General features: G+C 41.0%; 2 protein-coding genes across 3 annotated transcripts in view; both read right to left on the minus strand.

Annotated features, from left to right (window-relative positions):
- Nucleotides 1-3889: 3889 nt before the first annotated feature.
- On the minus strand, nt 3890-11228 carry LOC306777467 (ubiquitin-conjugating enzyme E2-17 kDa-like). Of its 2 annotated transcripts, XM_079268600.1 has the most exons (8): nt 10879-11228; nt 7160-7223; nt 7042-7073; nt 6610-6687; nt 5919-6024; nt 5747-5840; nt 5349-5401; nt 3890-4245 (listed from the first exon to the last, which is right to left on the minus strand). In XM_079268600.1, the coding sequence occupies exons 1-7, from the start codon at nt 10900-10902 to the stop codon at nt 5353-5355; spliced, it is 447 nt and encodes a 148-aa protein (XP_079124726.1). In that variant the 5' UTR covers nt 10903-11228; the 3' UTR covers nt 3890-4245; nt 5349-5352. The 2 variants fall into 2 exon arrangements, with proteins under 2 accessions (XP_079124726.1, XP_079124727.1); XM_079268601.1 differs by lacking the exon at nt 5349-5401.
- A 924-nt stretch (nt 11229-12152) lies between these two features.
- Nucleotides 12153-20727, minus strand: part of nfkb1 (nuclear factor of kappa light polypeptide gene enhancer in B-cells 1) — a 31290-nt gene continuing 22715 nt past the window's right edge. The window contains exons 18-24 of the mRNA XM_079268197.1: nt 19885-20054; nt 19691-19793; nt 17834-17973; nt 17495-17561; nt 17111-17274; nt 16526-16679; nt 12153-13990 (exon numbers count right to left, since the gene is read on the minus strand). Coding sequence (XP_079124323.1) covers nt 13905-13990; nt 16526-16679; nt 17111-17274; nt 17495-17561; nt 17834-17973; nt 19691-19793; nt 19885-20054 — 884 coding nt within the window. The 3' untranslated portion in view covers nt 12153-13904. The remainder of the gene's footprint in view (nt 13991-16525; nt 16680-17110; nt 17275-17494; nt 17562-17833; nt 17974-19690; nt 19794-19884; nt 20055-20727) is intronic.

Below are 20727 nucleotides of genomic sequence, written 5' to 3' on the forward strand. Positions count from 1 at the left end.
CTCATTATAACTCTCTCCTCTAGTTCACTTTAACCAGAGTGTAGAAACATTAAAGTGTGAAACTATGACGTCATGATTGGTTCATCTCAGACCAACAGTCATGTGACTACAAGGAGGAGACTCTGACTGAACTTCTGCATCTTTTGTATGATAAATGCAGCTTGTGTCTTTTCTGTTGACATGATTTCTGTCATTATAACTGTGAGTTCTCTCTACTTCTAGTTGTTTCCATCGAGGAGCAGAACTTTATACTACAGAGAACATGAAGCACAAAAGAAGCGAAACATCTTGAACTGAAACGGTTCCTCTCCATTTAACATGAAGACAAACCCTTCAGCTAAGACGGAGGAAAGACAGAAACGTGTCTTTACTGGAGGAAGTAACAACAGGATCAAGACTCGGTGATCAGAGGATCCTGGACTAGAGATTGAGACATAAACTCATGTTTACAATGTTTACTGAGGTAATAAATCAAGAGAGAAGTAGAGTCATTTTCTATAGACTTCTATACAACCAGAGGAGTCGCCCCCTGGTGGACACTAGAGAGAATGCAGCTTTAACACATGAAGCTTTGGATTCACTTTGAAGAACCGGTTTGTCTCAATGTTACTGAAGATCTTTAGTTCCTCGATGAGTCGGTTTAATCTTTCTCTGAAACATTAAACGATAAAAACACAATCAAAATGTTTAAATGTAGCAGAAACATTAAACCTTCGGCATGATGTCACACAAACTTTATTTATCCAGCTGGAGTAAAAAGTAGAAAAGAGTGCAAATAAAACAAAATATAAACAAAAGATTTTCAATAAAATTCACAAAATGTAAAACATAAACAGGCCAAGAGTGAACGGAAAGGATGATTAATAAGCAGACAGATGTTTTAATATTGTCAGAGTTTGTAGAGAACATAAGATTTTACTATCAGATGATGCAGAAAATAAATAAATAACATATTTAATCAGTTTGTAAGAAGAAACAAGTGAGCTTCTCCTTCTTTAGAGAAATGTCTTTCTCTTAGAAACAGTCAAATAAAGCTGGTCAGTTGAGATGAACTCTGAGTAAATGTTGTCAAAAGATAGTAAAGATATTGTTTCATGAGATTCATTTTAATTAAAAAACACCTTCAGACTACAAAATAATAATAAATATAATAAAGTTCACGACCACGTCAGTGTCTTCACTCTTTAACGGATGTAAATTGAGATGTAAACATAAAACAGCTGATTTTAGTTGACAGTAACGAGAGTAAACTATCTACCGGTTCGTTCATTTCATTGCATAAGAAACATGAAGCCTGAGAAGGAAACGAGTCATTTAAAGGCGGTAAAGAGCGACATCTAGTGGACAGAACTGCTCATTACACTGATGCTTCTGTTGAATACGTGACTGCAACTAACAATGACGTCATTTAATATAATCGTGATTTAAAACAGTCAGTTAAAAAGAGAAAAAGTAGTGAATCCTCACAGGTGATGGTTTATGATTCAAAGAGTTATTTAAAGATCGCACTGGTTGAGTTCAGCACCAGTAGATTCAGTGAATCCACCGTTCTGTCAATGAAACACTTTCAACGTTAAATGTAAATATGATTGAATATGTAAAAGCAACATCAGCATTAATGAGATGACCTGACAGTGACAGTCGAGCCTCCCCAGGTGTATTTCGCCGGTCTACGGCGGCCGGTTCGCAGCGGGGCCGGGATCCCACCTGTGGCGTTAGCATAGCATAGCTCCAAACACCAACACGCTTAGCTGAAATTAAACACATTCCCAGACATGAAGTGTGCGACGCCGTCAGCCAGGAACACCGTTCACATAAATCCTTTTCCTGGCTGAGTCAGGGCTGCTGTTATGATGTTATAATGTCATAACTTCTTCCATATCTTTCAATTTGAACTCTTACTATCAGTGGCGGCTGGTCAACAGAGGGCGCCGCCCCACCTTCAGCCACAACAAATACAATAAAATAAATAATAATAATAATAATAAACTGTACAAATTGTCAATATTTGTGTTTTTGAAATATGGACTCACCCAGTAATATGTGTAAAATATGATATCTGTGGTAAATATATGCTTTTCCTGCACGTCCTCTCCGCGTGTGCACGTCTCAGCAGCTCTGGGGCGCTGGAGAGACTGACCACAAGAGGCGGAGCTATGAAGCACTTTAGCCAATTGCTGGTTGAAGATATAAATGTGTGACATACAATTTAGCCAATCAGCGTCCTCACATAGATTCAGCTTTGGGGCGGAATCGATTCCTGGAAGTCTGTTCTCGTGGTTCCTCACTCATGGCTCCTCAGAGATCCCTCCTCCCTCCTCAGGGCAGAAATAAGAGCTTTGGGACGGCCGTCAATACAGCGGCGCAACATCTTCCGGTTCGAGCGAGGATCGAGGAAATGACAATTAATCAGTTTGTCATGTCCTCATTTCCGGTTGAACCAGTTTCAACCGGAAGCGATCTTCGCTTGAACCGGAAGTTGAAACCGGAAGCGATCGCCAAAACCGGTAACCCAAGACCCGTTTGAGAGGAGAACTTTGAAGAGAACCTTCAGGCCAAAGAGCTGATATCAGATCAGCCTGACCTCACAACCAGACAGCAGACTAGCGGGAAAGGGAAGCAGCACATGAAGCTTCTCCACCAGCTGAACACCTGACAGGTTAGCTAGCTGCATGACGTCATGCTAATAATTTATTCAGCTTTTTAAAACAACGGGGACGGATCCAGCACGGACAGTTAGGGAGTGAGAGACATGAAGACATGCTGAGACATGATATATAGTTATAAATACATCATTATATATGTGTGTGTGTGTGTGTTTTATATTATAGTGAATATTATATGATATATATGATGTTATTATATCATATATATATTATTATATTATACTGAGAGTATAATAAGATGTCCTGACGTGTTTATCAAAGTGTTATTTTCTGATTTTTTTCATGTTGGAATAAAGGTTCAATATTTAACTGTAAAGCAGTAATGTGTGTTTGATACCTTAATGTTTTTGCATTAAATCATTCTGGGATGTTTGCTGACTGATTGATTGGATGTGGCACAGCCCTACAGAGAACATGTTCCACCAGCTCCTCTGTGTATATATATATATATACACAGTATATAGTAAAGTACTAGACCTTACTGTAAAATGCTCCGTTAGTTTATGTACGAATACTACTCTGTAAAAATAAAAGTACTGATACAGTAGAAATACTGCTCCAGTAAATGTCCTTCAGTACGTGTCAGTAGAATCAGTAAAGTATTCAAACTGACTGTTGTACTATTATTCTACCATTAGAGTATTATGACTCATGTATTATTGTGAAAGCAGTATTTTACTGTTGTACTCATTTTGAAGTTTAATTAACAAGTTGTTCCATCTGATGAATCAGCAGCTTCATTGAACTTAAACTTAATTAAAATACAATCAATAGAAATCAGAGCGATTCATTATTGATCATATTAGTTATTTGTGTTCCGAGATTAAACTGAATGTTCGACATTTTTAAAAGATCTGCAGATTAAAAAAGATAATTAATCTTTAGTTTACTTTAGTTGAAGCGCTAAAACACAATTAGAAGAAAAAAAAAACAGCACAACAGGAAAACTGCAATTTGTTCAACTTTATTGATAAAAACCCTCGTCACAGAGCAATGAGTTGACCAACGAGTTGACCAACGAGTTGTTTGAGAGCTTTGAGTTTCATCTTCAGTGCAAAAGGAGAACAGTGTTGATGAAGACGTAACGGCTCTCTCGTCTAAAAACAAACAGAATAAAACAAACACCGGCGGTCGTTTCCTTTTTTTCTACTTTTATGTATATATGTGTATATATATATATATATATATATATATATATATATATATATATATATATATATACGGTATATATGTATATAGCTGAGCAGCACATGAACCAATCACTGACATGCATTAAATTATTATTATTTATTGTAACCGTTGTCTCTTCAGTTGGCACATTCACAGCTCAAAGAGTCCTCAGCCTTCACCTGGTTCATTTTACTTTTATTTTGAAAAGCAGAGAAAGAAAAATAATAATCAAGAATTTAAGAAGCGTTTTAGGAGTAAAATGAAAATTTATGAACAAATTGCTGTTATTGGCTGATGAGGGGGGGGCGTGGCCACATGAGAAAATCAAAGAGTTTGTTCCAGCAGAGAGAGGGAAGAAGAGGGTCACATGGCGTATTTCTGAGTCCAGTCCTGAGCCGTCTTGTTGTACCTGAAGGAAGATGAAAGGTGCAGGTGAGTCAATCAGCTGCTGTCAGGAGACCGGGGACGATGCCATGCCCGAGAACACAACACACACTCAGTGCTGAAGGTTTTTTATTTATTTATTTATATATATACACACACACACACACCGAGAACGTTTCTCTCTTTCCATTGTTTGGGATACAATTTTAAGATATTTTCAAATGCGTATTTTCCCCCAGATATCTGAATATATCTTGCTCATATTTATTAGATATTTAAAATATTTTTCTGATATCCTACTTGTATTTTTTTTTATCTATATTTATTTTACTAATCTTTGGGATACTAATAATAAATTAGTTAATATATTCCATTTTAATACACTTTAAGCATACATATATTATACACGTATTTTTACTCAGAGGAAACTATTGTACTTTTTACAGCTTTAGTTACTTTACAGTTAAAGATTTTATTGTGTTTATAAAACTCAACACGTTGAAGATGAATCTGAATCTTTTATGAATCGTTTGTGAAGTTAAAAACAAATATTTGAGGTACTAAAGTACTTCTGGTACTTTGAATACATTTTGCTGATACTTATGTACTTAAACTTATGAAGGAATTTGTGTAAAACACAATGGCAAAATCCAGACAGGAAGTGATAAACGTTTAAAATGTAATCACCATCTCGTGTTTGTATCACTTATTGCTGTAAACTCAACTCATGTTTCACATGCAGGTAAATCTATTGAAATGTTCACGTTTTATCTCGTTCTTTAATTCCTGCTTCTTTAAACTCATCCTCAGTTCATCGAATCAGTCGGGTTAAATGTGTTGTGAATGAGGTCTGGTGGTGTTGTAGATGTATTAATACACAGACTGTGGTGAAGAACCTCATAAACACATTTAAACATCACAACTGTCCCTTTAATGAAGTCTCTGTATTCTTATTAAACTGATGTGTAGGAACGTGAAGGATTAATCATTAAAATAAGTAAAACATGAAGGAGCTCAGACGCTGTATGTGGAGCCATGCTTTGAGTCAACGTGCTTCAAACAAAGCCTCGTGGAGTTCTAACAGGGCTGAGCAGCTCTGCTCCAATCAGACGACCGCTGAGCTCTTACCCTCTCACAGCATGGCATACTTCTCTGTCCACTCTCTGGCTAGTCTGCTATACCTGAGACAGACACTCTGGTTAAACACCTCCACACTCTGCTCTACTAACTCCTGAGGAGCTGCTACTTTAGGCTGGCTGTAAGTTTACAGGTCCAGCTGAACAACAACTGAGCAGAAGATATTAAATACTTTATTATTATTATATACGGTCATCTCTCATCGGCTTGATGAAGATTAAGGTTTCAGCACCTGTTGTATTTTAAACATGCATCTACAAAGCTTTACATTTATAATTCGGCTATTTTTATTTATATATTATATATATATATATATATATATAATATATATATATATATATCATGTTAACGCGGTGTGTTAGTTTGTATTTAAACAGATATAAACTCACTTCACAGGGTCTGTTTTGTAGATGCGGGCGATCTCTGGCACTAGCGGGTCGTCCGGGTTCGGGTCACATAACAGAGAACAAATGGACAAAAGGACTGCAGAGAGAAAAAACAGTGAACTGAAATACCTTAAATTTAAATGAGTTCCACTCAGCGTTCTGTACACCGTCTTACCTTTAGAGATAGTTAATGCAGGAGACCACTGTGATCTCAATATATCCAAGCAGATGCTGCCGTTACTGTTAATATTTGGGTGATAAATTCTTGTTGTGAAGGCGACCTGAAGAGGAAGAAGAGGAAACAGAATCAGAGCGGCTTCTATAACAGTTTATTTTAGGACTCGATGGTTCGGATCAGGAAGCTAAACTCTAGTTTAAAGACACACTGCCATCTAAGTTTCCGTCAGAAGTATCTTTCAGGTTTATTGAATCATCTGTTTCTACCGTGAATATGGTCGGTCGAGTGTAAACACCAGAGAGAACCGCTTTACAGAACGTTAGAGTGGAATATAATGAGATGGAGAACCATGAATGAGTGAGACTCTCAGCTGGTTTACCAACAATTAATATTAACTTTAAACCAGGAGACAACCTCCGGTTCTTTAAAGCCAAAGCTTCACGTGTTAAAGCTGCATTCTCTCTAGTGTCCACCAGGGGGCGACTCCTCTGGTTGTATAGAAGTCTATGAGAAAATAACTACTTCTCTCTTGATTTATTACCTCAGTAAACATTGTAAACATGAGTTTATGTCTCAATCTCTAGTTTCAAGTCTTCTTCAATACAGCATGATGTTCATTTAGTACATTATGGTCCATTTAGAGTCACACAGACCATAAAGCAGGGGATGCTTTAGGGCGCTGACTGACCTTGGGTGGTTTGAAGGGATAATCTGTGGGGAAATGAATCGTCAGGAAAAACACTCCGCCCTGATAGGGACTGTCCGGCTGCAGCAGAGAAAACACACAAAACACAGGTTACACATTCACAGAGCATCACTACGAACATCTGTGTGCATGTTAATACATTTTCATAACTGTGCTGCACTTTATTTTATATACTTTTACTACCAGTTTACAAATGTACAGCTGTTACTTCTCCTTGTGCAGACATTAAATATAACCTATTAATAATAATAACACATTCAAGTTTAGCCACTTTGGAAGACCTCTACAACACAAGTACTTATATTAGTGTTATATTATAACTTGTGCACCGTTTGTTTATAAATTATTATTTATTTCTTGTGTCTCGTGATGAAATGATGACTAACACTGAAGTCAGAATAGATTAATACTTACAGGCCCCATAATAGTAGCTTGCCAATGAAACACTGGAGACAGAAAAATAAAAGAGGGTTAACAAAGAATATTTGCTGAGTCGGATGAAAACAAAATGTAAAGAGTGAAACCGTCTTACTGTCTTCACCGACGGGTCCAGCGGAGCACTGAGCCGGAGGATCTCTGGACAGATCGGTCAGCTCCTGAAAACAGAGAAGAAGACGTTTAAATGAAGTTAAAAAGAGAGATTAGGATCCTCGACGTCAAACACCGACTTTAAAGTCTGTAAAATAATTTAAATAAAAGAGCCGTTTACCAGTAAGATGATATAAAGATAAATAATCAGATGAATTATCAGCGCTGCGTTGTTATATTCCTTATATACCTGCTTTAATCTTTTAAACACCTCACGTCGTCCAGTTTCTTCACCACTGAGTCCACTATGGCCTCCTAAAGACCTGCACTGCTGGTCCTAAGATGGTTCTAATGAGTTTGAACATGTCTCCGTTCTGTTTGTTTCCAGAGAACACGCTGCAGCTAAATAAAAACAACGTTTCACTCTTCAGGATCTAAAATACAATAATAATAGTAACGTAGCGTTGTGACATCTAACGTTGTTATTGGTCAGTTTGTATTTTCTGTTTCCTTTAACGACCGTGTGAGTGAGAACACGTCTTGTTGCTACCGCACACTGATGCACAAATACATTTTCAGAATTAATGATGAACTACTCGTTAAAGGATATTAAATGCAGATCATTACGTTTTCTGAAAATCTGAGGTTTTCATCAACAGTCGGACAAATTCAAAGACATTTGTCACTTTGGACGTTTCACCAGTTGTGACATATTATTCATCAAATGATTGGAACCAACAGTTAAGCAGCATCACCACAAAGAAAGATGTGTTTTTAAACATGAAGCTGAACTTCTATGTCTGTGTGAACGCAGCATTAAAAACAAACCGACACACGAGGTCATTATTGATGTGTAAGCGCAACGTCTATTTTTACTCAGTCGTGTGGACAGAACAGGGTATATGGGGGGGGGGGGTTGTATTTCAGGCCTGTGTTAGTATGCGACGCACGCACACACACACACACACACACACACACACACAGCTCATCTTTCAGATCTGACTTGAGTTCCAGAGGCGAGAAAGCAGTCAGGAATTCAGACTGAGACAGAAGCAGGTGGAGAGAGAACGAGCACACTGGTTAAAAAGTACACAGACTACTACTGAAGTTATTAAAAAAATACTTCATGAGTTTACTTCTAAAGTATCCCGGAAAATACTTCAGATCCACTTTAAACTACTGCGGTACTGAACAAGTATTAGGGGAAATAAGGAGTCACGGTGGACAGAACTTTACCAACACATCGACAGTGTTTGTTCAAATTCTAAATCATATTATAAATTACTGTCTCTGCCAGGAGGGGGAGACAAATGTTTTAGAGACTAAAACACATCCTGCCTCACAGAAACTTGAGTAAAATAGACTTTTATAATATTTTATTGACATGTTTGCTTGATTAGCATTGCCCCTAAGAAGCTTTTTGTGTATCGAACAATTTTCTGCAAATATTTAAGATATTTTTAGTTGGTTTGTCATTTTTTTATGCCGAATGACTTTTGATTATTTAAAGGAAACTTTTCTGTTAAACTTAAGATTTAAAGTGTTGCTTTTCTATTTTAGATGAAAGAAAAAAATAGCAGCTAGATTATTTACCAGCAAAGAAACAAACTTAATTTTACGATTACATTTCCCTTTTATTATTATTTAAGATGTCATCTCGGTCTCATATGCATTTCTGAAACTATGTTATAGAAGTATGTAAAAGTAACCCTAACCCTAACCCTAATAAAATGTTCTCTATTCATTTATAGCATAAAATCTTTATGGCTGTTTTGACGCCATATAACTTTGAGTCCTCTTTGTATTTTAGTATCCAACATTTGATTTAAGTTTACTGTGTAAAAATACAACTACAAGTATTTTTAAAACTCCTAAATGGTTCAATAGTCACAGACTACCCTAACGGATTATTGAACCATGAATGAAATATTAAATTTAAGGGCTGAAACTACTGTTTTCAATAATTCATTCATAAGAATCTCACAGAAAAATATAAAAAACCATCAATGTTCACATCTTCAAATGTCACAAATATATATTCAGTTAAAAAAAAAAAAAAGAAGCAGAAAATCCTCACATTTCAGCAGCTGGAACAAGTGAATTTTTGGCAAAAATTGCAAAAATAAAAATATAGTATTCTTATCTCTGGGCTACGACTAAGTGTTTTCACAGATATACTTGTCCGAAGTACATATGTACTTGCCCCGATACAATTATTTTGTATTTATTCGTGGTTATGAAACAACAAAGACTAAAAAGTTAAGTCATATTTTATCTGCCATAATCTCAAACTTCCGGTACAATGCGCAAATATAACTGTTTGAATTTAGGCGGTAATTCAATAAGATCATACATCAAAATATCCTGATACACAATTACGTTGTAGAAATTGATAAACACAAAAACATACCGACTCATATTTCTCAGAAAATCTGTTAAATATTTGAGGGTGTGAATATTTATCTTTTCCCCCTGAAAGTTACGTTTTAAACTAAAGCTCTTAATTAAATTAGAAAATACTCAATACTAGTTTACAAATTAAGCTCTAATGTCATGTGGCTATTTCAAAACATGCTTTATATTGACATACATTGTTATCGAGATGTGCCATGTCCTATGTTGTGGTATAATATTTACATTTAAATGTTAACCTACATCTTCCACCATTCGATTATGACTATTAAAATAAACATTTGTAATATTATGACTCAAAATATTTTGGCTTTTTATAGTGAAATTATTACTTTTATCCTCTTATCGCAACTTTATCCTGTGAAACTCTGATTGCGGAAATATTTAAAGATGACAACTTTAAAGATGAGAAGATTTAAAATTTATTTTTTTAAATAATGACTTTTTAGAGTATTACATAAAGGTATTAGATGTACTGATAGAATAAGAAAAACAAATATTTAGAGGAATAAAAGATATAAAATTTGAAAATATATTATATTCAGTAAAACAATTTTTGAAGATAAAAGTAGTAATATTTCTTGAATTAATTGGCAAAATTATTATTATGAAGAAAATAATGCATTATATATTGGAGTGGTAATATTGAAGGGCAGTCTTTATTCACATACTAATAACATGATTATATTACGATATTACTAAAATAAATGACTTTTTAAACTCTTTCTTGAGTCACGTATTAAATGCTATAAACTCTATTTAAACAACGAGGTATTTCTAGTCTCCCTTCAGTAAAAAATATCTAAATATTTATTCCACCGATGAGTTGAGTTGTAGAAAGTTAACTTCATCGAGTAAACTTCACTTAACCCTGAAACCCGTAACGTGGACAAAATTTTAAAAAAAGATGGTGTCAGTTAAAAATGACTGCACAGTTATTTTAATGACAGAGGCCTAAAGCTAAGCTAAAGAAGCTAAAGCTAACACCAGGGTTATTGTTTCATTGTAAAGAATTTACGGAGGGTTTTCTACCCAAAAATAAATAATAAATAAATGTCAATGCGTATAAACAATTCACATAGAATATATATTAAGAACCCCTAAAACCAAAAAACATATTAAAGCTATAAAACGACAATTTAACATGTCAAATGTTGTGTCATCGGTAGCAGTTGGGTGAACAAGCTAACTTACCGCTAGCTTAACGAGCTAACGCTAGCTACCGAGCTACCACAGACATCGGTTATTTAAGAACTACAAACATTACTTTTAACAGTTGATGTAGTTAAAGAACAAGTTGAAGTCCGTTACCTTGGTGATTCGTTTTAAAGCCATTGTGTGTGTGTAAAAATGACCGTTTGTCGAGGTGAAGGAGGAAGGAGAGGAGGAAGGAGGCCAGCTAGGTGGCGCTAACTAGCTAGCATCTAATTAGCAACTTTGCTAGCTTTTGTAGGCTGGCTAAGCTAGCTATGCTACACACACCAGTTAAAACTACAACAGTTTCTGTTAAAGCTCGTCTTGGTTGTTGTTTTCAACAGACTTTTTTAACGGACTTCTTTAAGACTCTCCAGCAACGTCAGCCCCGACTTCAGGCTGACTGACTCTCGATATAATGGACCGACCGACCGCAGCAGCTTCAAAATGTCTTCCGTTCTCACTCAGAGAGCAGCTGTCAGAGGACCGGAAGGAAGGACGTCTCACTCTGACGATGTTTAGCGGCACCGCAGAAGAAGAGAGACACAACATGGTGGCACGAAAACACTAGTTTTATTTAGTGATTCATGTATGTATTATTGTTATCATAATTATTATCATCATAATAATTATTATCAGTATTATTATTATCATAAGTTATTGGATTGTTATAATCATCATTATAATGATGTTGATTATTCTTCTTATTATAAGTTACTGTTATCATCATTTTACTGTCATTATAGTATTATTATAAGTTGTTATTTTTATTTGTTGATTTTATTAAATTAGTAGTAAAAGTAATCATTGTGCAGAATGGTTCTTTCATATTATTATAGATATTATTGTGATGGAAGAAGTACTAAGAGCCTTCACTTAAAAGTAAAGAAATATATATTTACAAGGAAGATATATATATATATATATATATATATATATATATATATATGCAGATATATATATATATATATGCAGATATATATATATATATATATCTGCATATATATATATATATATGCAGATATAGATAGATATATATATAGATATAGACATATATATAGATATAGATAGACATATATATATATAGATATAGACATATATATATCGTTATATCTATATATCGCTATATCTATATATATATATCTCTATATCTATATATATATATATCTATATATATATCTCTCTATCTATATATATATATATAGATAGAGATATATATCTATATCTATATATATATATATATAGATATAGATAGAGATATATATCTATATATATATATATATATATATATATATATATATATATATATAGATAGAGATATATATCTATATCTATATATATATATATATATATATATATATATACATACAAAACACAAGGAGACATTTGCAGTAAATCATACTAATAGTTATTTATTTGAAGTTATAAATAAACAAACTTAACGAGTTTATATATATATGTATATATATATAAAAAAAACTTTATTTAAAAAATAACAACCAATGAAAAGCTGGCGTTGAACTGTACAGTGCCGGGCAAAGATATAAATATCAGAGAGGAGCTTTGGTTTCACATGGAAAAGAGACTACAACTCCTCACAGCTCTGGACTTCTTTTCCCACAATGCCTTGCAAACGTATCACTTATCTTATCAGAGGAAGACGAAGTGAACACACTTTAGATACATGAAAAACATTATTATTATTTTTACAAACAAGTTCATGACTTTCTGTTTTTATGAATCTTTAAACGTTTTCAGTGGTGAGACGGACAGAAAATAAAAGCCCTTAAAATACAAAAAACACTAAAATGAGTTTCTAAAAACGTGCACATTTAAAATGAGTTTGTTTTGTTTTTTAAATCTGTCTGAAGACGATATTAAAACGTTTATATGTGGAGAGTTTGTCATGATTCCTCCTGTTCATACTGACTGAAAAGATCTCTGCAGGCAGAACCGGATATCTTATTATTAATAATAACAATGCAGCCCAGTACAGCAGCTCTGCCATAATAAAGTGTATAACGTTTGTTGACATGAACAGAAATGTGTCAGTTCAAGTGTATTGCTAAGCTCTTAGTTAAATGTGGAGATGTAGAACATTAGAAACACAAGACGTCACATTAAACTTTGAGCTCAGACATAAACACACAAATATAATTGACACATTTCTACCAGCGTCAACAAAAACATCACTTGCAGCCGCTTTCTGCCGCGTCTCGAGGTCTGATTCAGTGAAGATATTTGGGATGTTTATCAACAAAAAACAGAAGGTTTTCCAGCTGATTGCAATTATTTCATGCGTTAACAATAAACATGGTCTTTGTAGGCAGAACAATGGAGAGAAACACCTATAATTTAAACTAATTTAAACGGGGCTGTTTTTGCATTGAGGCTCATTTGCTCATAGGCATAGAAAGGGCTGGTTTTGGGACGGCTGTGGCTCAGAGACAGTAGGTCGTATTCTAATCGGAGGATCGGCAGTTGATCAGCTCCCGAAGGCTGGAAAAGCAAGTTAAAGTCCATTTACCCGTTGGTCCAAAATGTCTGCATATTTCCTCATTTAAATAGGCGGGACTATCTCAGGAGACGCTGTTTGATTGGCAGGTCAGTTAAAAGGTGCATCATATGGCTTGTTTTTGTCGTATTTGTGCAGGTTCAGAGGCTGCAGAAGGACAACCAGAGGATGGCAGAAGGCCAGGATGGATTCATGCACTTCATGCAATGCATGAAACAGGAGGAATCGTTCTCCACGTGGACGTGAGCGTGTTCTCTAAAGACAGATTTAAAACAGTCTGAACTGATCCTTTCGGTCTCTTTACAATCATCTCAGCATCAATAGCACCTTTTCCGTCTGCTGTAGAAACCAACAGAACACGACTCCAAGATATCATAACAGTCAATCGAATCAATACTTTTTCCACCATGTGACCGTTGAGGGACTCTGCTTGTATTTTCCTTTTGAACAAATAACACACGTTTACATTGTTGGGTAGAGCTGTTGGAGTGTAGTGTGGGCTGAAAACCATCAAACCAAATGTTTAGCTTTTCATTTCTTTACCTTAAAAACGTGTTTTTTGTTCAATTTAATTGCGATGAGAAACATTCAGCCCTGAAAACCTGATGGGAGAGATCGATGGAGTTTGTCACGCCGTGGAGAGCTCCACCCCACTGTCACAGACCCCACTGTCGATACGAGCGTCCACCTTCAGATCCCGCACCTGAGACTCACCTGTGGGAGAGAGTGAGAGAACCACAGGTGAGGTGAGTCGTCTCACGTTTTAAAGCTCAATTAAAGAAATGATTAGTTAGTACCCAGCTCTGTACCTGCACCTCACTGTCCTCAATCTCTGTGTTGAACTTCCCTCTGTCTGTCACCCGTCTGTCTGCCGTCACCCGTCTGTCTGCTGTCACCCGTCTGTCACTCGTCTGTCTGCCGTCACCCTTCTGTCTGCTGTCACCCGTCTGTCTGCCGTCACCCTTCTGTCTGCTGTCACCCGTCTGTCTGCCGTCACCCGTCTGTCTGCTGTCACCCGTCTGTCTGCTGTCACCCGTCTGTCACTCGTCTGTCTGCTGTGACCCGTCTGTCTGCTGTCACCCGTCTGTCTGCCGTCACCCGTCTGTCTGCTGTCACCCGTCTGTCACTCGTCTGTCTGCTGTGACCCGTCTGTCTGCTGTCACCCGTCTGTCTGCTGTCACCCGTCTGTCACTCGTCTGTCTGCCGTCACCCGTCTGTCTGCCGTCACCCTTCTGTCTGCTGTCACCCGTCTGTCTGCCGTCACCCTTCTGTCTGCTGTCACCCGTCTGTCTGCCGTCACCCGTCTGTCTGCCGTCACCCGTCTGTCTGCTGTCACCCGTCTGTCACTCGTCTGTCTGCTGTGACCCGTCTGTCTGCTGTCACCCGTCTGTCTGCTGTCACCCGTCTGTCACTCGTCTGTCTGCCGTCACCCGTCTGTCTGCCGTCACCCGTCTGTCTGCTGTCACCCGTCTGTCACTCGTCTGTCTGCTGTGACCCGTCTGTCACTCGTCTGTCACCCGTCTGTCGTCTGTCACCCGTCTGTCTGCCGTCACCCGTCTGTCTGCCGTCACCCGTCTGTCTGCTGTGACCCGTCTGTCACTCGTCTGTCTGCTGTGACCCGTCTGTCACCCGTCTGTCTGCTGTCACCCGTCTGTCTGCTGTCACCCGTTTGTCTGCTGTCACCCGTCTGTCACCCGTCTGTCTGCTGTCACCCGTCTGTCTGCTGTCACCCGTCTGTCTGCTGTCACCCGTCTGTCACCCGTCTGTCTGCTGTCACCCGTCTGTCTGCTGTCACCCGTCTGTCTGCTGTCACCCGTCTGTCACCCGTCTGTCTGCTGTCACCCGTCTGTCTGCTGTCACCCGTCTGTCTGCTGTCACCCGTCTGTCACCCGTCTGTCTGCTGTCACCCGTCTGTCTGCTGTCACCCGTCTGTCTGCTGTGACCCGTCTGTCACTCGTCTGTCTGCTGTGACCCGTCTGTCACCCGTCTGTCTGCTGTCACCCGTCTGTCTGCTGTCACCCGTTTGTCTGCTGTCACCCGTCTGTCACCCGTCTGTCTGCTGTCACCCGTCTGTCTGCTGTCACCCGTCTGTCTGCTGTCACCCGTCTGTCACCCGTCTGTCTGCTGTCACCCGTCTGTCTGCTGTCACCCGTCTGTCTGCTGTCACCCGTCTGTCACCCGTCTGTCTGCTGTCACCCGTCTGTCTGCTGTCACCCGTCTGTCTGCTGTCACCCGTCTGTCACCCGTCTGTCTGCTGTCACCCGTCTGTCTGCTGTCACCCGTCTGTCTGCTGTGACCCGTCTGTCACCCGTCTGTCTGCTGTCACCCGTCTGTCACCCGTCTGTCTGCTGTGACCCGTCTGTCACTCGTCTGTCTGCTGTGACCCGTCTGTCACCCGTCTGTCTGCTGTGACCCGTCTGTCACTCGTCTGTCTGCTGTGACCCGTCTGTCACTCGTCTGTCTGCTGTGACCCGTCTGTCACTCGTCTGTCTGCTGTCACCCGTCTGTCACCCGTCTGTCTGCTGTGACCCGTCTGTCACTCGTCTGTCTGCTGTGACCCGTCTGTCACCCGTCTGTCTGCTGTGACCCGTCTGTCACTCGTCTGTCTGCTGTGACCCGTCTGTCACCCGTCTGTCTGCTGTGACCCGTCTGTCACTCGTCTGTCTGCTGTGACCCGTCTGTCACTCGTCTGTCTGCTGTCACTCGTCTGTCTGCTGTGACCCGTCTGTTACCCGTCTGTCTGCTGTCACCCGTCTGTCTGTCTGTCCGTCTTGAATTTGTCGGTCGACCCTCGTCTACCTGCATGCATGTCTTTAATTGTTGTTTCGTGTCAGACTGACTGATATGTTTCACACTCTGCATGCTTTTATGTTGTTCCGCTGACGTGGATGTTTTTAATGTGTAACATTGCAGCATCATCTTGTCTTTAGTCCATGTTTCTGTTGAACAGTTATCCTCATTGTGTTGTCTTTGTGTGTGTTGACTTTCTTGTTAGTACTTGATAACGTAGTGCGAGAGTCTCCTGAACGATGACACTACTTACATTAGTATTCTCACTTCTTTCACTCTTTCTGCACGCTTTGTAAAGGGTCAATATTGAGTAACTTTGTAAATGTAATCTTATATTCTGTTTTTAGGTTTACTTTGTAACATCTGCCAACAGCAACGTGTTTATTAATGTGCACTGTTCCTTATCAAATAAAGCAATAAATAAATAATCGTGACGGCGGTCGCCTCCTGTCCGCTCACCACTCGTCTCCTCGGTCCTCTGCGTCTCCTCTTCCTCCTCCTCCTCCTCCTCCTCCTCGTGGCGTCGCAGCGCCTCCTCCAGGACGCTGAGCGCTCTGCACTCACCGACTGACCCGAGACCAGCCAGCAGGTCCCTGACCGTCCCGCCCGAGACCTGCAGGACAAAAACAGGTCAGAGGTCACAGTCAATCAATTCATTCCACGAAGGTCAAATAAACCTGAATGCATCAACAGAGGAAGAGACAAATAAACTACAACAGAAACGACTCAACAGCGGTTAAAGACATTCAAGGAAACAAATGAGACAAAATAAAGGACATAAAACCATTGAAAAATGCTAAACCAAATAAAAGTGAAGTGTTATGAATGAAGGTAGATTTATTAATTAATTGAATTAATTTCAACTGTCATTTCATTTGGATTCAAAAAGATGGATTTCTGTATTTTGCATATCCATTTTGATTTTTCTTAAGAACTCCCTCTCTAATGTGACACGTAAAATGTTTTTATACGTGCGCGTGTGTGTGTGTGTGTGTGTGGGTGTATGTGTGCGTGTGTGTGCGTGTGTGTGCATGTGTGTGTTACCTCGTAGCTCTCCAGCAGTGTTTTGGCGGGGGAGGGGCTTAGACTGAAGGCCGTGTTGAGGATCCCGAGACCCAGACTGTGAGCCAGTTTTTCCCAGCATCCTTCACTCTCCAGAGCACGACACACCTGCTGCTTCACCTCCACATCCAGGCTCGCCAGGTCGCCTACACACACACACACACGTACACACGCACACACACACACACATTTATAGACAGAGAACAATGAACTATTTCCCTTCATATACTTACTGTTTTATTATTTACGTCATGATGCTTTTCTAATGTTGATATTTATTCACAAACGTATAACAAACATATTTTAAGTGTTTTTCAATCTTCAGAATTTTTTTTGGAATTATATCAGATTAGAGACTGAACTCACCTTGAGGAGTGAAGGCTTTTTGTAGAGATCTTGGTTCATATTCTTTACCATTCAGAAGCTCCAACACCTGCACGCGAGCACACACACACACACACACACACACACACACACACACACACACTTAATTTAGTTAGACTGTAAATAAGCAGGTTTTATTTCTCTGCTGCCACCTAGTGGTCCACAACACTTAATGCCGCTTTAAGACTCAAACGCAGGTCTGGTTAATAAATCTGTGGGATGAGAAGAAAATATGATGTGACCACGCCCACAAGTGATGTCAATACGAATGCGTAAATGAGATGAATTTCAGGTATTCGATGCTGCAGGAGGTCGGTGTACCTGAGTGGTGGTGGCCATGTTGAGAGGAGTGGTTCCTGGGATGTAGCCTTCATCTTCATCCTCATCCTTCCTCTCTTCATCACAGCAGTCCTCCTCCCTGAAGAAGAGCGGCTCAAAGTTCTCCTTCTGAGGGTCTGCACCTGGAAAACACACAACATCTGTTGGTCGCTTGAGTAGCAAGTTATACAAAAATGAGCATCAGCTCACATCCACCTCCTGACCTAACTCACTCACTCACCACATAACAGTCTGTTAGTGAAGGTTCTGCAGCTGAAACGGTGAGACAGATAACAATCGAGTCCTCCATCCCTCGTTGTCTCCCTCTCCTCCATCCCTCGTTGTCTCCCTCTCCTCCATCCCTCGTTGTCTCCCTCTCCTCCATCCCTCTTTGTCTCCCTCTCCTCCATCCCTCGTTGTCTCCCTCTCCTCCATCCCTCGTTGTCTCCCTCTCCTCCATCCCTCTTTGTCTCCCTCTCCTCCATCCCTCTTTGTCTCCCTCTCCTCCATCCCTCTTTGTCTCCCTCTCCTCCATCCCTCGTTGTCTCCCTCTCCTCCATCCCTCGTTGTCTCCCTCTCCTCCATCCCACTTTGTCTCCCTCTCCTCCATCCCTCGTTGTCTCCCTCTCCTCCATCCCTCTTTGTCTCCCTCTCCTCCATCCCTCGTTGTCTCCCTCTCCTCCATCCCTCGTTGTCTCCCTCTCCTCCATCCCTCGTTGTCTCCCTCTCCTCCATCCCACTTTGTCTCCCTCTCCTCCATCCCTCTTTGTCTCCCTCTCCTCCATCCCTCTTTGTCTCCCTCTCCTCCATCCCTCTTTGTCTCCCTCTCCTCCATCCCTCGTTGTCTCCCTCTCCTCCATCCCTCGTTGTCTCCCTCTCCTCCATCCCTCGTTGTCTCCCTCTGCTCCATCCCTCGTTGTCTCCCTCTCCTCCATCCCACTTTGTCTCCCTCTCCTCCATCCCTCTTTGTCTCCCTCTCCTCCATCCCTCTTTGTCTCCCTCTCCTCCATCCCTCTTTGTCTCCCTCTCCTCCATCCCTCGTTGTCTCCCTCTCCTCCATCCCTCGTTGTCTCCCTCTCCTCCATCCCACTTTGTCTCCCTCTCCTCCATCCCTCGTTGTCTCCCTCTCCTCCATCCCTCGTTGTCTCCCTCTCCTCCATCCCTCGTTGTCTCCCTCTCCTCCATCCCACTTTGTCTCCCTCTCCTCCATCCCTCTTTGTCTCCCTCTCCTCCATCCCTCTTTGTCTCCCTCTCCTCCATCCCTCTTTGTCTCCCTCTCCTCCATCCCTCGTTGTCTCCCTCTCCTCCATCCCTCGTTGTCTCCCTCTCCTCCATCCCTCGTTGTCTCCCTCTCCTCCATCCCACTTTGTCTCCCTCTCCTCCATCCCTCTTTGTCTCCCTCTCCTCCATCCCTCTTTGTCTCCCTCTCCTCCATCCCTCTTTGTCTCCCTCTCCTCCATCCCTCGTTGTCTCCCTCTCCTCCATCCCTCGTTGTCTCCCTCTCCTCCATCCCTCGTTGTCTCCCTCTCCTCCATCCCTCATTGTCTCCCTCTCCTCCATCCCTCGTTGTCTCCCTCTCCTCCATCCCTCTTTGTCTCCCTCTCCTCCATCACTCGTTGTCTCCCTCTCCTCCATCCCTCGTTGTCTCCCTCTCCTCCATCACTCTTTGTCTCCCTGTCCTCCATCACTATTTGTCTTCCTTGCACCCATCTCTCTCTCTCTCTCTTTCTCTCTCTCTCTCCCCATCCCTCTCCGTCTCTCACTTCCATCTCTCTCCTCCATCCCTCTCCCCCTGTTTCCAGTCTTTATGCTAAGCTAAGCTAACCACTTCCAGGTGTGTGTGTGTGTGTGTGTGTGTACCTGCAGCCATCAGGAGAGCTGTGAGCTTGACGGAGCCTCGTCCTGCAGCGATGTGGAGGGAGGTGGAGCCATTGAAGGTGAAGCAGTCCACCTTAGCGTTTCCCTGAGCACAGAAAGCATCACACACAACGTTAGATGTTACTGGGGACAACCTGACCAGTATGACCAGTATAACCAGTGAACCCAGTCAGTACCTCGAGCAGCAGGCAGCCGGCCAGCGACACGTTGTCCCTCTCGGTGGCCAGGTGGAGGGCCGTCCGTCCACAGGTGAGCTCCTGAGCCTCCACGTTAGCCCCGCCCTCCAGCAGCTCTCTGAGGGAAGACAGCTGATTGGCCAGGACCGCCAGGTGGATCGCACACATACCTGTAACCATGGAAACGGAGGGAGGACCATCAAACACGCTAAACGTTTTCTTGTGTGTGTGTGTGTGTGTGTGTACCTGCTGTGTTGGTGTGTGTGTGTGTGTACCTGCTGTGTTGATGTGTGTGTGTGTGTGTGTGTACCTGCTGTGTTGATGTGTGTGTGTGTGTGTGTACCTGCTGTGTTGGTGTGTGTGTGTGTGTGTACCTGCTGTGTTGGTGTGTGTGTGTGTGTGTACCTGCTGTGTTGATGTGTGTGTGTGTGTGTGTGTACCTGCTGTGTTGGTGTGTGTGTGTGTGTGTACCTGCTGTGTTGATGTGTGTGTGTGTGTGTGTGTGTGTGTACCTGCTGTGTTGATGTGTGTGTGTGTGTGTACCTGCTGTGTTGATGTGTGTGTGTGTGTGTGTGTGTGTGTGTGTGTACCTGCTGTGTTGGTGTGTGCGTGTGTGTGTGTGTGTGTGTGTGTACCTGCTGTGTTGATGTGTGTGTGTGTGTGTGTGTGTACCTGCTGTGTTGATGTGTGTGTGTGTGTACCTGCTGTGTTGGTGTGTGTGTGTGTGTGTGTGTGTGTGTGTGTACCTGCTGTGTTGGTGTGTGTGTGTGTGTGTGTGTGTGTACCTGCTGTGTTGATGTGTGTGTGTGTGTGTGTGTGTACCTGCTGTGTTGATGTGTGTGT

Source organism: Melanostigma gelatinosum (genome assembly GCF_949748355.1).
Source record: "Melanostigma gelatinosum genome assembly, chromosome: 5".
NCBI classification, from domain to species: Eukaryota; Metazoa; Chordata; class Actinopteri; order Perciformes; family Zoarcidae; genus Melanostigma; species Melanostigma gelatinosum.

Excerpts from the sequence above, each read along its gene's own strand:
- LOC306777467 (XM_079268600.1), bottom strand. The coding sequence starts at position 10,902 with ATGGCTTTAAAACGAATCACCAAG. Across the intron at positions 7,224-10,878 it reads CTTTAAAACGAATCACCAAG|GAGCTGACCGATCTGTCCAG; the intron begins GTAACGGACTTC and ends CTCTGTTTTCAG. Across the intron at positions 6,688-7,041 it reads AAGCTACTATTATGGGGCCT|CCGGACAGTCCCTATCAGGG; the intron begins GTAAGTATTAAT and ends TCTCTGCTGCAG.